This window comes from Zalophus californianus, chromosome 6, assembly GCF_009762305.2.
Source record: "Zalophus californianus isolate mZalCal1 chromosome 6, mZalCal1.pri.v2, whole genome shotgun sequence".
Classification (NCBI taxonomy): Eukaryota; Metazoa; Chordata; class Mammalia; order Carnivora; family Otariidae; genus Zalophus; species Zalophus californianus.
The window spans coordinates 11,216,313-11,233,544 of NC_045600.1; the positions used below are offsets into that span (position 1 = coordinate 11,216,313).

General features: G+C 52.8%; 1 protein-coding gene across 2 annotated transcripts in view; it reads left to right on the top strand.

The window, feature by feature from the left end:
* The window catches only part of ITPK1 (inositol-tetrakisphosphate 1-kinase), a 168,675-nt gene that overhangs the window by 109,305 nt on the left and 42,138 nt on the right, over positions 1-17,232 (top strand). The window contains exons 1-2 of one of the 2 annotated variants that reach the window (XM_027570781.2): positions 12,475-12,603; positions 12,737-12,854. In XM_027570781.2, coding sequence (XP_027426582.1) covers positions 12,848-12,854 — 7 coding nt within the window. In that variant the 5' untranslated portion in view covers positions 12,475-12,603; positions 12,737-12,847. Of the gene's footprint in view, positions 1-12,474; positions 12,604-12,736; positions 12,855-17,232 lie in introns of those variants that run through there. The other variant, XM_027570780.2, reaches the window with a different exon arrangement.

The following is a 17,232-nucleotide window of genomic DNA, read 5'->3' on the forward strand; positions in this document are numbered from 1 at the left end:
CCCCCCCCCACAAAGCCATTGTTCCGACAGTAGATCTTGGAAATGATTTCACATCAGCCCTTTGGCCTGCCCCCTGGCCTTAAATCCTTCCTTAACCAGCTCTCTGCTGATGTTTCTGGAACATGCCTTAGTGATGAAATGCCCTTGTACACGTATCTGTGTGCACACGCAGGGGATTCTGTAGAATAAATACCTGGGAATAGAAATGCTGGGTTTATGTATTCTTGATTTGGGCTGGTGCCCCGTGTCTTCCCATAAAGTTGAACCAGTTAATACTCCCACCAACCTAGAGGTGGTCCGTGTTCCACCACTTTTGGAGATGCTTCTCATCGGTTGGATTTGGCCTGGCGTTCTGGAATATCGGGGGGTGCATCCCTAGCGGTCCCCTCATCCCTGCTGGTGCTCAGGGCCCTGGCGAGGGCAGTGTCTGTGCCAGGCTCACGCAGCCTGTCTGGACCGTGACCCCAGGCCACCTCGCTTCTGTCTGGTGCTCATGTGTTCACACCTTGCCCTTCTCTTCTGAAGTCCCTGTGCTGTCAGGGCCTGACCACCCCAGCCTGAGCTCATGGGTTTAAATAACAGGTGTGGGGCGCCTGGGTGGCTCAGTTGGTTAAGCGACTGCCTTCGGCTCAGGTCATGATCCTGGAGTCCCGGGATCGAGTCCCGCATTGGGCTCCCTGCTCGGCAGGGGGTCTCCTTCTCCCCCTTGACCCTCTTCCCTCTCGTGCTCTCTATCTCTCATTCTCTCTCTCAAATAAATAAATAAATAAAATCCTTAAAAAAAAATAAATAACAGGTGTGAAGAGCAATGAGGCTGAGGGGCAGAGCACATCAGTTTCCTTTCGCTGGCTCTGCCAAATCATGCCAGAGGTCAGGCAGTATCTCGGTCCTTCCCGAATGGCAGAGTCTGGCACCCATGTCTCTTAATGCCAGCTCTATGTCAGACATGCTGCTCAGGCTTGTCCTTTCCAAGTTCAGCCCCTGGGCCTCGCATGCCAGTAGACGGGTCACTGCAAAACTCAAAGCCGGCCCCACCACTCCTCGGCTCGGGACCCTGTTGCTTTAGGATCACGTCCAGATTCCCTGGCTGCTGTCTCTCCAGCTGTCTGCCCTGCTTTCTGCCTTACGTCAGCTCCTCTTTGAGACCTATGTCTGCTGCCCAGTTATGCCGGGGCCCCCCTCCCCCTGCCTTTGCTTGTGTTGTCCCTTCTGCCTGGAATGCCTGTTCTCCTCGTGGCCCATGCTGGTGACCCTTGGTGGCTCAGCCACATGGGCCTCCGGAAACCCTCTCTCTTCCCCTTCTGCTCCCCTCCCCCCATGGCTAGATTAGTGCCCTGACCCACACCCCTGCACGTTCCCATATGGCAACATGATCATTCCCTACATCTCTCTGCATTTAGGAGCCCCCGTGAGGATGGGCGGAATGTGGCTGCCTGAAGTTGCAGAGCCTCCGCTCTGGTGCACGTACACACACACACACACACACACACACACACACACACACACACACGCCTGTAAACACACTTTTCAGGGGCTCCCTCCCTTCCTGGCCTCATGCTCTCTGGGAGGCCTCAGGCTGAGTGCTCAGACGCTGGCGATCTCTCCAGAATACAGATGAGGGTTGATTAAGACCAAGGTGGCTGAGGACATGGAAGCCCAGCTCTTCCCAAGGAGCCATTTTAGAAAAGTTAGAGATGTGGCAGGGGAGGAGGTGCCCTCCACATACCAGGGCTGAGTCAGTAAGAACTGGGGAGTCATCATAGCAACTGCTCCGAGAGGCGGTCCGGGTATGTGTGGTCTTGCTTGAGCAAGCAAACTGGTGTCTGTCCCTGATGCGGAGCCATTGGCCGTCTGTCGTTTGTGTGCCTGTCCTGCTCAGTCTCTTCCCTCTCCTGTTGTGGGCATGCATGTTGCCATCCTAATGAGACTGGATTCTGCACAGTCACTGCACTGTGCATATGCTTGAGGGCAGCAGGCCCTGGACTCCAGGACCCCACAAGGTTTTTTCATTCATTTATCACTTCACAGAATCCAAGAATCCTAGGACTTAAAAAATCGGAAAGGATGTTATAAAAATGCATTATTCCAACCTACTTGTTTTGTAGGTGAGAAAACCGAGATACAAATGATTTAAGTGGCTTTCAGAAGTGTGCATGAAGTTAATGGCAGTGTTAGGACTTGAACCCAAATTTCTTGACTGCCTTTGCCTTAACTTTCACAGTGTCTTAGGGTCCTTGTGCTGGAATTGGAATCGGCCAGGTGCTGCTGGGTGGAAAGAGGTGGTCAGCCAGTGATTAGAAGGCATAGGCCTTGGCTGATGGTCGGGGACTGTTACATCGGTTGTGTACTGCACAGCTCAGTGGCAGACTTTGTGAATGGCATTCTGTGTGGCTGGACTTGGCAGTCTTGCCCCTGGTATGTATTGGATGCTGCCACAACCTTCCCTTGGCCCAAGGTTTAGCTGCATGAATCTCTAGCCCCAGTCCTATGCCAGACCTGGCTACCTCTTCAGATGCCTGGCCTGTGATTCTTGAATAGCCATAGGTGCTTTGGTTTAGCTAGGGCCAAGGTAGGCTGCCTGGCACATTCTGTTGCACCAAGACACCTGGGTCTAGCATGGATTCCTCAGGACTCTTTGTGGTCTGTGGTTTTCTGTAAGGTGTAATGAACAGACAGATATTCTGGGTGGTGCCAGGAACCCTTTGCCTGGGGCACATTTGGCCCTGGCTTCAGTTGATTTCATGTCCATGAACAGTGGTTGATTTCATGGCTTCAGTCATCTGCCCAGAGGATTCATTAGCTGTTCTCCCAAGAAAGCTTTGCTCAGCATTGCTCATGACCTCATCCTCATGTGGAGCGGATCTCCCAGGAACGGGTTTCGCTTTCTGCAGAAGCATACCATTGGAAGGTAATGATTGCCCGTGACACCGTTTATCTAGTAGTCTCTTCCCGCTGGTCCCACTCCTTCACTCAGCACGTGTCCACTGCAGGCACCCTGTGCGCCGAGCACGTGCCGGCCCTGAAAATCCTGCACAGATCCTTCCCTCGGTGCTGTGTGATCTTCATCCCAGAGGCCATTGTGGGCTCTAGCATCTGGTCACGTCGTTTCCTTACTCTCCTAAGAGTGGCTGCTTTCTGGTTGTTGTTAGTTTGTCTTGATCCAGGGTTGGGTACAGAAGCAGAGACTCTAGCCCGCTGTGGTCGCTCCTTGGGACCTTTGGGAGCAGAATGAACCAGGGCGGACCCTGGGGTGCCAAAAGGAGCAGATGAGGTCGCGGTCCCATTTCTGCCCCTTCACCATGTGACCTCCAGCTGGTTGCTACTTCTTTCTCCTTTTTTTTTTTTTTTTTTTAAAGATTTTATTTATTTATTTAACTGACAGAGAGAGAGAGAGACAGCGAGAGAGGGAACACAAGTAGGGGGAGTGGGAGAGGGAGAAGCAGGCTTCCCGCGGAGCAGGGAGCCCAATGCAGGGCTCGATCCCAGGACCCTGGGATCATGACCTGAGCCGAAGGCAGATGCTTAACCAATTGAACTCAGGCGCCCCTTCTTTCTCCTTTCTGAAAAGACCGGCTGGACTAAGGGACCTTAGGTCTTGCAAGGTCTGACCGTCTGTGACTCTGCTTCTGGGAAAGGAACTTGAAAGCTCCGTTGCCATTTTTTTCTTGGGTGCCTTACCTTGTGCCGGCATCAAGTGCTGTGTGCTTCACGGCCTAGGCTGGGGTTCGCTGACCATGAGAAAGACCTAGTTTTCTTTCTTTAACATACATTTTAAAAGAATGCACATGAGAGGGCGCCTGGGTGGCTCAGTTGGTTAAGCCACTGCCTTCGGCTCAGGTCATGATCCTGGAGTCCCAGGATCAAGTCCCACATCGGGCTCCCTGCTGAGCGGGGAGTCTGCTTCTCCCTCTGACCCTCTTCCCTCTCGTGCTCTCTGTCTCTCATTCTCTCTCTCTCAAATAAATAAATAAAATCTGTAAAAAAAAAAAAAAAAAAGAATGCACATGAGAAATTCTGGCCGTCGCTAAAATTGAGATGCTTTTCCTTTAGCCAGGGCTCCCCATGCCTTGTTTTGCCGACTACAGGGCTCTGGAACCATATGGCTTGGATCAGATACCATCTTGGCCCCTTCCTCACTGGGAGAGCCTGGGCCCAGGTACTGAGGTGCTTAGCCTTAGTTTCTCTATCTGTCAAATGGGGCTGCTAATGGGACCTACTGCATAGGGTTGTTTTGAGGAATAAGTGTGTCCGTTCCTGAAAGTGTGTACAACACTGTCCAGTACTTGGTGAGTATTCGGGAAAAGTTAGCTGGTATCATCACCATTATTGCTGTAATTACTAATAACTCCTTCTAGTATCTTGCCAGGACCTCCATCACAGTGTTAAGACTTTAGGAACTGGAAGCTTCCTGTCTTTCATCCACCCCTTGGTGTGGAAGGAGCGAGTTGAAAGACCAGCCTTTGTGGCCATCAGCTGGAAGGGCTGGGCTTGGGTGGTGCTCTCAGGAAGAGTCAGAAGGAGGGAGATTATGCTGAGTAAGCCCAAGATTACCTCTTTTCCCGTAAAAGCCCGGTGAGTGATTTTTGACAGCCACAGGGAAAAAAATGTCTGGTCTTCGCCAGCATTTGTTTGGTGACTAAGCGCTAACGGAAACACACAAAGTCTGACTCCTGGGGTCTTAGGAATCAGCCTGGTGTGTTTGTTTTGTGCATGGTGTGTGGGGCTCGCCTTGAGTGCCCATGCTTATCTAACTTCTGGAGCCAAGTGATGATCAGGATTCTGAATCCCACTGGGGTTAGCACCAAAGTTTGTCGCGATCCCCAAGTGATGGCTGCCGCGGCCCTGGGGAGGTGTAGTGGATGGCACCCCCTTTTCCATCCTTGATCTACATAGGAGGCTAGAGTCCCAGAGAGGGTAAGTGCAAGGCAGGCCACACTGCGGAGCGGGGACGGGAGCAGGTTCTTGCTGTTTGTGTGGTCCAGTGCCTTCCTTCTTCCCCCCCCTCTTTTTTTTTTTTTTAAATATGTTGAAGAGAGCACACACAGAAAACCATACATATGAGCAAGCAGCTTCATGAATTTTGCAAACCAGGTACACTGCATATCTACAACCAGATCAGACAGTAGAGCAGAGCTGCTCCCTAGAGCCACTCATGGGCTCCCCACTCGTTCCCTGCCTTTGCCCGACCTGCCCTGTCCCTTCTTTCTCTTTCCACTCTCAGTGAGGACCTGCTGTCCTCTCACATGACCTCTTCCTGGGGGTGGGGGGTGGGGAACAGGGACTCTGGAAGGAATGAGTCTGGTTACCAAACTAGAAGATGAACTTTCTCCAGCAAGTTGAATGCTCTCAAATCCCTGTTCCGTGAATGGCTTCCAGCCTGGTCCTCCCACACCACTCCTGGTCAGCGGGGTTTTTCTGGAACTTACTTCAGTCCTCTAGTTCTCCTCCTAGAAAGCTTCTCTGCCTCTCCCTCCAGCCTTCAGGTTAACGTGCAGAGTGCTTGGCAGGGAGCCTGGCGCTTAGCTCGCGCAGCCCTGCATGTGACTCCTTTTGGCCATCACCGTGCCTCTCCCTGTCCCACCTCGCTGGAGATGGAGAGTCCCAGAACATAGATGGGGCTCACTCTCACCGCAGTGCTCACTAAGATTTCTCTGTAAGTGCAAATACTCAGGAAGCCCTCGTTCAGATAGCCAGCCTCCCAGAGACCCGGTAGAGACTGCTCGGTCCATGGGAGGTCTGGGCAGCTCCCAGCCTCTTCACTCTCAACCCCCCACTGCTGGCCCCAGGCTTTGGTCCTCTCCTGTTCTAGACCTGCCCGACTGAGTTGTGCACAGGTTAGCCAGCACTTGGGTTCAAAATGGGTCCTTAGACTTTTCTGGGAATTAAAAAGCACTTTAGCCACATAACTTGTTGGGGTAGGTGACAGGGTGTGCTGCAGAGGCCTTGGGGTTGACGTTGTTATGGGTGGTTTTGAATCCTGGCAAAGCCCCAGCTGGTTGTATGACCTTGAGCCGGTCACTTTGCCTCTCGGAGACTCAGTTTTTTCCTATATAAAATGGGAATAAAAATATAGTTGTTTACTCTATAGAGACCACAGACATTGCTTTGAGAGTCACATCTAGCGTTTTGTGTGATTGTAGCTTTTGAAAACCAGAAAAATGGTTTATTTTGTATACCGTGGTGGATTGCTGTGATTGCTACCTAAAACATCCATGCTTGAGCAGCTGAGAAGTTTTGTGAACTTTTGCATTCTTACCCTAAGAATATCTGGTGTATAATCCAAGAGAAATGAAAACATTAGTCCACACAAAAACCTGTATACAAATGTTCATAGTAGCGTTATTTGTAGTAACGCCAAGGTGAAAACAAACCAGATGCCCATCACCTGATAAACAGATAAACAAATCTGGTATATCCACACAGTGGAATATTATTCAGCCACGTGTCACAGCATGGATGAGCCTTGAAAACGTTATGCTAAGTGAAAGAAGCCAGTCCCAAAAGACCGCGTGTGATTCCATTTATATGAAGTGTCCAGAATAGGCAAGTCTGTAGAGACAGAAAATGGTTTCCAGGGGCTGGAGGGAATGGGTGAATTGAAGCTAATAGCGAAAAGGTATGGGATTTTTTTTTTTCTTTGAGGTGATGAAAATGTCCTAAAATTAACTGTGCTGATGGTTGCACAACTCTGTCAACATATTAAATCCTTGGATTGTAAGCTTTAAGTGGGTAAGTTGCATGGTATATGAAATCTATCTCAATAAATCTGTTTCTTTTAAAACATCCTGTGAGGTAGGAGCTACGTCAGTGTCGTTAACAGATGAGGACCGAGGCGCTGAGGCTTTTGGAGGCGGAGTCACAGCGGGGCAGGTGGGATTCTACCCCAGGTCTCGACGCCTCCCGCCCCCATGCGTGTAACCTTTTCACAGGATTGGCCTTCACCTTCTAGAGGAGGAAGAGGCCTAGAGAGGAGAAGGGGCTTCCAGGGCTCCGTGTGGTGCTGCTGCTTCTATCCCAGTTCCCCCACCCGCACAGGGCAGATTGCGGGAACTGTCCACTGTGCCTGAGTTGCCCAATCCTGCCATGGAAGTTAGAGGTTAGGCTGTGCCTGGCTGGTGGCCTTTTAGTGGCTGGGTCATGGGTGCCATGAGGTGAGGCGATGCGCCAAGTCTGAGGCGGGTGGTGTCCTTGACTCACAGAAGCTCCTAATGTCAAGGCTATAGTTTATTTTTTCTTTTTTACTTTTGGTATCATATCTGAGAAACCATTGTCTTGATTCAAGGCCATGAGGATGTACACCAGTGCTTTCTTCTAAGAGTTCTGTAGTTTGAGCCCTCACCTCATAGGATTTTTATATTAAAGGACGTGCTTAAAACGCGCTTAAAAAAAAAACGTGCTTAAAATAAGCAGTATTTTCCCAGCAGTGTGCATGTAGCCCAGCCGGTCCTAGGTAAATGGTGGCTGCTATTACTTAAAAATTACGGTGATGATTATTTTTATTTATTATCTTTTCCATAATTAATCTCTCACTGTGTTTCCCATCTGGCTGGCTGCCTCTTACTCCTTCTGGAAAGATAGTGTTGGTGTTTGAATCGGGCTCTGGCACAACTAGGGGTGTGTGTGGTTGAAGGAAGGGAGGACCTGGTTACTTCACCCCTTCCCTCCATTCTGTCCCCAATTATTTTGTTACAGAAATTTAAAAATACCCGAGAGAATGCTGCAACACCCTCCCCCACACCGCCACCCAGCTTCACGAGTTAGCGACTTATGACCACTCTCGTTTTCGCTCTGCCTCACCTACTTCTCTCACCATCCCCTGTGCCTGGTTACTTTGAGGCAAATCCCACGTGTCATATTTAATCTGTAAATCATTTCAATATGCAGCTCTAAAAAATGAATAACCTATTTCTAAAAAGGGGCCTGCAGTGTTTTGGGGGAGTGGGCCAGAACAGCCACGACCTCTGAGAACTGGGGGGCCGGCGGGGGGAACTGGGCACGGGCACTTCTCGCTAACCCCGGAAGGAGCCGGCTGGCCGGCCGCCTCTGGCACTGTGGGCTCTGCCAGGACCTGTCCACAGAGGGGTGCGCCCTGCAGCCTGGCCTGCCGCCAGCTAGGGGATTGTGCGGTGCTCCAGGCGTCGGCGGGAGGGGTGACCCCGGCCGGAAGAGCCCTGTTGTGCTCGCCTCAGGTGCAGGGCTGGCCTGCCCCGCAGTCTGCTGCATGGGGCACGGAAGGATGAGCTCAGAGACCTTGGGTCACGTTTGGTGCAGAGAGTCCACATGTTGTCCAGTCATGAGAATCCTCTCTGTTTTTCTGTCTACCAACTCCTTTCACGTCCGGGTCTTGTTGCCCACAGCAGCTCCCTGAGATAGGTTTTATTTAAAATGCAGGGGTGCCTTGGGGCACTTGGGGGGCTCAGTCGTTAAGCTTGTCTGCCTTTGGCTCAGGTCATGGTCCCAGGGTCCTGGGATCGAGCCCCGCGTCGGGCTCCCTGCTCAGCGGGAAGCCTGCTTCTCCCTTTCCTGCTCCCCCTGCTTGTGTTCCCTCTCTCGCTGTCTCTCTCTCAAATAAATAAATAAAATCTTTAAAAAATAAAATAAAATGCAGGGGTGCTTGGGTGGCTCAGTCAGTTTAAGTGTCCAACTCTTGATTTGGGCTCAGGTCATGATCTCAGGGTCAGGGGATGGAGCCCCGGGGCAGGCTCCGCGCTCAGCAGGGGGTCTGCCTGAGATTCTCTTCTCCCTTACCCTCTGCCCCTGTCCCCACTTGTGTGCATGCGTGCATGTGCACGCGCACTGTCTGATAGATAGATGAGTCTTTGGAGGAAAAAATGCACATTTTGCACACCAGGAAACAATTTCAGAGATAAACTGCAGTTTCTTTTTCATAGACATAGGGTAAGTGGAAGAGGCAGGATTTGAACTTGGGACTTCTGCCTGCATTTTCTGTTAGATAAGAGCAAACGCTTGTGTCTCCCTGCTCATTTCCTGTCCATAAATGGAACTGCAAAGGAAATGGGATCTGTGGGGTTCGTCCTGGTCCTCTCATCTGGCTCACATTCTCAGTGGGAAAACGTTGACTTTCCCCAGCCCAGCAGAGGGGGCTCAGCGTCCTTCTTGGCGTCATGATCCCTGGGGCCTGGGGGGGCAGGGGGGCACCTGGCTGGCCTCTTCCCCTTTGCCCCCTCAACAGTCTGTATTCTCTGGCCCTCTGACCAGGGCTCTCTGTCTCTGCTCTCCCCCCTTTTCAGTCTGCCTCAAGCCGGGCTCCCCCTTGCTAACGTCCAGGCTCCCTTTGTAGGTGTTATGCGGCAGGCGCTCTAAAGGAGCATGTGTTTACCATTTGCCATGGAGACCGTTTGGGCCTTTCTTCTTCTGAGTGGTGATAAAATGGTACAGGGCGCTCACCCTTCCAGCAATTTGTTTGGTAATTCTAAGAGTCTTGTGAAAAATGCATGAGGCCTGTGGTACAATAGATAAGCTGAAAGGCTTGGAAGGAAATCCACTTGTGGATAGCGGGGCGATTGGAAAAACTCTTTGCCCTCTCTGTCCTTGTCCCGAAAGAGATCGTGTTTAGGAATAATTCTTCTGTTAATACTGATGCTTTCATCCTGGGTCAAAAGCTTGTTGGCGCCTGCTTGTCAGATATTTTCCCCCTTGGTTTTTTCTAACTTCTTTCCCTTATGAGTTTGGCTTAAATTCATGTCTTAATGATTTGGAGTTCTCTCTTTAAAGGTCACTGCCCTAACGCATAAAAGTGGAACCAGATCCAGCAACTACTCGGGTACTCTTCTTGGGACTTGGGGGGGGCGTTTCGAGGGGGAGGAAGGCGCATGTCTGGACTTTAGGAGACTCAGTTGCTGGGGGAGACCTGGGCCAGCCCATCGAAGCTAGCACCCCTGATACTGCCTCCTTTCAGAAGGAAGGCAGCAAGCATTATCTGTAATGCCTCTAGCAGGTGGCTATCCATCTAGTTCTAAAACAGCCCCCATGTGTGGCCCCAAAGTCTGCCTCCATAATCACCAGTCCTCTGTTTTTCCAGTTTAGGCTTTTAAGTCACAGATGAGGGAACTGAGACCCAGAGAAACCAAGTGGCCTGCCCAGGGTGACCCTGGAAGGCAGTAACAGTGGGAACCTGGGTTTCTTGAGTCCTGGGCCCTCACTTTTCTCTCTGTACCAGGTTGCTTCCTGGCATGTTGGGGTAGGGGAGGAACAGGGGGTGTGGGGACAGTTCAGTGCTTTCAGGTCATAACCCAGAACATGAATTCGTTGGCCAGGATTATAGATCCAGTAGGAGAAAGCCTAGAAAGCTTTCATTTATCCGTGTGTCTTTAGTACTCTGCACGATGCCCTGAGCACTGTGAATGATGTGCAGTTTGTTGTGTGGATGACCTTTTAACATGAAGACAGTAATATGATTTCATAGGTATGCAGGAATCTTGGTGTCTCATGAATGACCTACTCTTGAGGCAGTGTAGACCTGGGTCAAAGGAACAGTGTTGACAGGGGATAGTTGCTGCTGGGGAGCCTGCCATGGAGAGATGTAGGCACTTACACGAGGCTAAGGCTGGAGAGAGTAGAGCTGGGCATGGCCCCTGGCGTGAAGGCAGCTCTGGATAAACCTTCCTTAAAGACACTTCTCAGCTTGTCTTCACGGCTCCGGTGGGTGGCAGACGTGGGCTCGCCCACATCAGCTGCCAGGCTTGTTCTGTATAAGCAGGGAAGTGGGCCAGGAACTGAGCTGACTTGCTGATGGCTGCCTCTCTTGGGAGGAGGAGGAAGGTGGCTTCTCTTCTGTGTTTATGTCTATAGGATGGGTGTGCAGGGAGAGGGGCCAAGAGCATGTTGGCCCCCCAGAGTTCATGGGTGTGAGGATGGGAAGAAAGGCTCCCCATGGGCATGTACTGGCCACCCATTGGGGACAGAGAAGTTTTTTTAAACATTCAAAGAAAAAGATACAAATGAGCCCATAACCAGATACTGGTTATGGTATGAAACACAAGGGGGGAGCAGATTTCAGAGGAGGAGCAGATATAAATCTCTGGCTTTGTGTTGAGAGCTCTTAAAAATGATTACTAGGAACCAAAATAGGTTCACTGAAAAAAAGAGTAATTCCAAATGGAGCTTTTCTTTTTTGTTGATAAGGCTGATTTGAAAAGAAGCATTGTGGCTTTTTTCTTGGCCTTTGCTGACCTTGCAGACTGATCTTGTAGACTGGGTGGGCAGGGGGATGAATTAAGCTGGTGTATTCATTCCCTGGGGTGGCCTTGACAAAGCACCACAAACTTGGTGGCTTAAAACAACAGGAGTTTTTTTTTCCTCTCACAGTTAAGGAGGCTAGAAGTCTGAAGTCAAGGTGTCTGCAGGGTTGGTTCCTTCTGGAGGCACCGAGAGAGAATCTGTCCCGTGCTGCTCTCCTGCCTTCTGGTGGTGGCAGTGGTCCTTGGCAGGCATGACATTAATCACTGTCTCTGTCTTCAGATGGCCTTCTCCCTGTGTGTCTCTGTCCAGATTTCCCCCATCTTAAAGACACCGGTCAATGGATTAGGGTCCATCCTAATCCCGTGTGGCGTCATTTTAGTTTGCTTCCATCTGTAAAGACACTATTTCCAAATAAGGTCACACTCACAAGCACCAGGGCTTAGGGCTTGAACAGATCTGTTGAGGACACAATTCAGCTCACAATAACAACAGCTGGTTGTCTGAGCCCCTCTCTTGTTACTCCAGCATGCCATATTTTTGTTCTTAGAATCAGTGTTCCGGGGCCAGGCGGATGGTCCCATTTACTGCATCTGCCTGCTGAGCTGCCCTGGCCCACTGATGTGGCCGGGGCTCCTGTAGTCACAGAGGTGCCGAGTGGCAGGGCCGGGATCCTTGTGTTCCTTTCCTGGAAGCATTTTGCCCAGTCTCCTGTGGAATTTTGTTAGAGACAGTAGTTTCTCGTTCCTCATGTGCCTTAGCGTTATTTCCCCAAGGCGATCCTAACTTCCTTAAAGGCTGATTTGGTCACAGCCCTGCTTGCATCTTCGCAGTCTACCCTGAAGCTAGTGGGTAGTGAAGATAGATGCATGTTGCAGGGGGTACCTGAGGGCCAGGGGGCCGCCCTGTGGCCGGTTTCTCATCCTGCCTTCCACACCCACCCTGTCCCGAATCCCAGCATTCGTTCCGCTCTCGCTGGCCCTGCCCCAGAATCCTCATCCGTGCAGGGTGCTGGGCCACTCTCCTCAAGTGTCATCCATTCGGGCAGCAGGCTGGTTTCAGGCGAGGCTTTATCCAGGGGCGAAACGAGCTGGCCGGAACCTGCTTGCGCTCCTTTTGTCAGCTCTGTTTTTTCACTCTGGCCTCCCTTTCTCGGTTTTGGCTTTGTCAGGCCTCTCCCTCAGATCTCAGGGTGACTGCTCCCAGCTGCCCGGGCCCCTCGGTGCGGGAGAGAATGGCCTTGTCCCAGCATTCCTAGCAAGAGCTCCGAGCCTGCATCTGATTGGACCGCCTCGGGTCACGTGCCCTCTTCTGGAGCCAGTGGCCAGGGTGGAAGGTGCTGATTGGTCTAACCAGCGTCACGTGATCCTCCCAGACAGTGTGAAGCGCCAGACCGAAGTCAGGGTTGGTGGAGGGAGGGACGGAGGGAGGGGAGGGGGAGGGATGCCGTGAGGGTGCGTGGAATGGCATCTTGCGGAAACCTCGTTTCTGCATCAGCCTCCCGCCTCCAACCGGAAGAGGTGTGTTTTCCTTTCAGGAATATATCGATGCGCACCCTGAGACCATTGTCCTGGACCCTCTTCCTGCCATCAGGACCCTGCTCGACCGCTCCAAGTCCTATGAGCTCATCCGGAAGATCGAGGCCTACATGAAAGGTACGGACACACGTGGCTTGGCCCCCACGGCAGGTGGCCCACCTCTACAGGGACAGGGTGGTCATTGCATGGGGCGGGGGGGAGGACAGGGTGTCTGATCTTTTTTAAGCCCTTTGGGGCAGGAAGGAGTTGAATTTCCCAGGGGCACACATTCTGGGGAGGGCCATTTTCTCTCCTCTGCCCAGCAGAATTAGGAAATAAAAGCCCCAGGGTGCTCTTTGGGAGACAGAGCGTCTGCAAGCACTTCAAGACGGTTTTGTTTTGTTGTCTTGAGCCCACAGAGTGATGAAGTGTCCCGACAACACAGCAGTTTGAGAGCAGGAGTGTGTGTAAACTAGCGGAGCAGTGGGCAGGGAAGGGGAGTTACGTAACTGGGCAAGGGAGACAAACAGAGATTGAAGGGCCTTTAATCAAACACAGGGAGATGTGTAACGTGGCGGCTGGACCTCGCGGGGTACGCTCTGTTCCTGAGGGCGGGAGCCTCCCACTTAGCTGCAGGCCCTTTTCTTGCCAGCAACATCCCCTTGTCTCTGAGGACTCTTTCTCGCCACCTTCCTGGGCCGGGCCGCTCCAGAGGAGTTGGACTGCCTTCCCCAGGTGTTTGTTTATGTGAGAAGGGCTTTTTGGGAAAGATTCACGTTAACAGTAACCTAGTTCTCTTTGCCTGCCCCAAGCGTTTCCTGCTGAGAATTCTTGTTTGATTCTGAGGAAGAGTGCTTTGTCCGTGTCCTAGGGCTGTGTGAAGATTCATCTAAGGAGCGGGAGAGGCGGCCCCCACTTCTGCCATCCAGACCATGAGTGTGGCCTATCCTGGCCCTTGACTTGGGTGGTGACTTGGCCTGCCCTTGTTTCGTGTGGTGGTGGGACCGGTGGGAAGAGTTTGGCTCGCCAGACCAGAGGCAGCCTGTTTGCAAGGTTAAGCCTCCTTGACTTCTCTCTTCCGATGCTCATAGAAGTGGGCGTCCTCCCTGTTTTGCAGACAGTAGTGGAGACTGAGAGGTTAGCAGATGGGCCGACATCGCACAGCCTGTGTGTAGCAGAGGCAGCATCCCACCAGGTCTCCCCGACTTGGGCTGTCAGCTCGTAGCCCCTAAGCTTAACTTAGGTGTCCGCGGCCAGAGGGCCCTGGATCTAGCAAGCACCTGCCGGCCCGGACCTTGGCTAGGAGAGTCGACGATTCCTTGCTTCTCTAAGGAACGTACCCTGTGGAAGAGCTGGTGTTGGACCTGGCTGTCCTGGAAGGGGTCTCGAGGCCTATTTCCGAGGTTGCCTGGCGTTCGGCAGGTGGCATGAAGCATGACCTTCCTGGGTGGCCCCCAAACGGCAGGCCTTTTCAGCATGCCAGCCTCCTTTTCCCCTTGGGCCTGGAAGGGTCATTGATGATGTCAACTTCCCTTCCCTTTGCATTCCTTCCCCGGGTCCGACTAGAACCTTCAGATGAGAAGGAAGATCTGTAGGGATGTTCCCGCTAAACTTTGGTTCTGGAAAGGAAATCCGCCTCTTCCCAGGAGGTGTGTGCATTGGACACCAACTGTGTGTGAAGGGATAGGATATGAATCCGATCCTGACGAGAAGGGCCAAGTCACGGGAGGAGTTGCAGGTCGGCAGCCACGTCTCGTGTCCTCAGGTCCACGGGAGGAGTGATGTGTACTGATGGGGTCAGGGAGGACACTGCTGGGAGGGTCTTTTCAGAGCAAAGAGTGCAGGCTTTGCGGGGAGACAGGCTGAGGTCATACCCGAATCTGGGCTCTTGCTGCCATGTAGCCTTGGCCAAGTCCCTTGACCCAGCTCTGCCTGTTTTCTGTTCAGATGTTGACAATAAGTGGTTTGTCCACCAGGCCTGCAGTTGAGAGAACTGGGACGACATCTGACGAGCACTTAGCATGGGTCCTGGCTCACGGTGTCCCCTGGGAATGGCAGCTGCTGGCACGTCTCCCGTTATGATGGAAGGGACCGATCTTGGGGTCTCTCTCAGTTTTCACGGGTAGAGAATGAGGGCTGCGGTCAAGGGTGAGCGTGGGCCTGGAGTGTGCATGTGCACAGTCGGGGAGCAGGGGACCGGTGATGGGTCGGACTGCAGTGTGCACAGGAAATAGGACTGTCCCTGGTGGGCAAGACTGCGGGTGGCAGCCTGGGCCTTCCCAGACAGGACAGTGGCCTGAGCAAAGTGGGACACGACAGCGGCGTGGGGTGCTTGTGCAGGCCTCGCAGACTGTTGGGTCAGCGTGGGGTACTTGGAATGCCTCGTGCAGCAGGGCACTTCGTTCATGGGCACCCACCGAAGGAGTGTGAGCTGCTGAGTGAGGATATGAGCATACGTTTTAGATCAGTGCAGACATGGCCTGGAGACAGGTTCTAATGGCCATTACCTATATCCTGTTGTAAGGGTGACCCACACTGAGCCACACGTGTGAGGGGCTGGTGACCGACTCCCAGTGGGAAGAGGATCAGGCTCCACTCTCTTAGGTCCAGGAAACCTCACACTCAGGTGTCCTCAGCTCAGGAGTTGCCTGCAGGATGGGGGTGGGGAAGCCCCCTCCATGCTGGGTAGGAACGTGTTGACTGAACCCTAATGGCAGGCTTGGTCTTAGGCCAGCAGGAATTGTTCTGTGGGTGGGCCGTGACCGCTGCGCCCTGGATTTTCCTTATCGTGCACACCGAGCCGGGCTGGTATTCTTCCAGGAGGGTGGGCAGAAGCTGGGATTTCCTGGAGCCTTTTCCTGACCCCCTCCCCACCCCCACAGCTGTTCTTATGGGAGCAGTGCTGGCTCTTACCTTCCAGCCTCCCGGAGCCAGGGCTGCTCCTCCCTGAAGATCTCTGGGAGGCACATCCCCAGCACTCCTCCGCCCCTAAGGCAGCCCTGTTAAGCGTGCTGTTAATGGCCATAATTACCCTGTAAGTTCCCGCAGGCAATTAGCGCAGTCCAAGTGACACTGCTTTTGTGTTGAAAGAAGGGGCTTGCTGGAGACCTCAGGGTGTCGCTGTCCTTCACGCCAAGGGGGCTCTGCCTGCCTCAAGAGAGCCTGGGCAGCTGCTGCGGGGACGTGCCCAGGGCTCCCTGCTCTGCAGTGGGGGTGGCGGTCTTCCAGGAATAGCAGCGGAGTATTTGGAGCAGGGGTCCGCACTCTGTCTCCGTGCGGAGCGTCAGCTGTGGAGACCCGTGAGGGCTGCTGCCTGGAGCCCCCAGCTCCCCATCTGAGTACCTCGGCGCCGTCTTGGATCCAGGCTCCCAGCGTTCATCCTCTTTTCTGGTTCAGAGCCTGAAGGGGAGGCAGGATTCTTTCTCCGCCTCAGAGACCCACCACTCAAGTTGCTGTAGCAACAGAGACCTGAAATAACAGTGGCTTAAATGAGATAGAACCTCATTTCTCTCTCATAGAAAAGCCCAGAGGAAGGACCCAGACTTCTTCCAGCGATCGTTCTGTGATGTGAGCCTCCTGGTCCACGGTGGTGCTGCTAAAACTCCAGCCATCACATCCAGGGTCTAGACATAAGGGTCAGGAGGGGCTGAGGAAAAGGAAGCAAGGGGAGGTAGCCCTAGTTATCTTTTAAGGAAAAGCTCTGAAAGCCACAACATGGCGCTCTGTCCACACATCATTGGTCAGGACTGAGTCCCATACTGAGCTGCAAGGGAGTTGGGGAATGTGGGCTCTATTCTGGGCAGCCATGTGCCCAGCTAAAATTTGGGAGCTTTGTCACTGGAAGAAAGGGGAGAATGAGTTTCGAAGGAGAGCTAGTTGTCTGCCATCTCATCTTCTGCTACCTGGGGAATCCAGGGGTGAACGACTCTTGGAATGACCGTTCCTCCTCCAGCTCGCTGGGGGCTGTGGCCTCAGCCTGTGACCTTAGCGGTAAGTTTCTTCCACAGAGCAGCTCAAAGCAGCATGAGGTCACGAGGCTTGCAGAGTGACCCACCCCAGAGCGTTTGGGCCACAGGGTTCTCTAATAGATGACTGTTTTGGGGCGGGGCTGCACCCACACCCCTTAGCCAGAGGCACAGATGGCACTGAACCTGGATCCAGTTTACACCAAGGGCAGGAACCTCCCAGAAATGGAACATTGCCTGGTACAGCTGGTACAGGCATGGGGTGGGGGCGGGGAAGGCTGGGTCAACAAGTCATGATTGCCGAGCATGCATCTGCAGGCCTTTTCTCTCCCTGCCACCTGCTTTGCTGGACAGGGCCAAGATTTTGAGATGGAAGCCCCGAGACAAAGGCCTGGCTCTGCCACCCCAGGCTGAGCGATTCTGGGCAAGGCTGTAGCTGGCTCCTGAACTGGCCAAAGCTATACAGGAGAAACTGTACTGTGGGGTGGAAGACACAGGCCGGTCTTCTTGGCCCGGGGGGTGGGGGTGGGCAGTGGCTGATGGAGGGCATC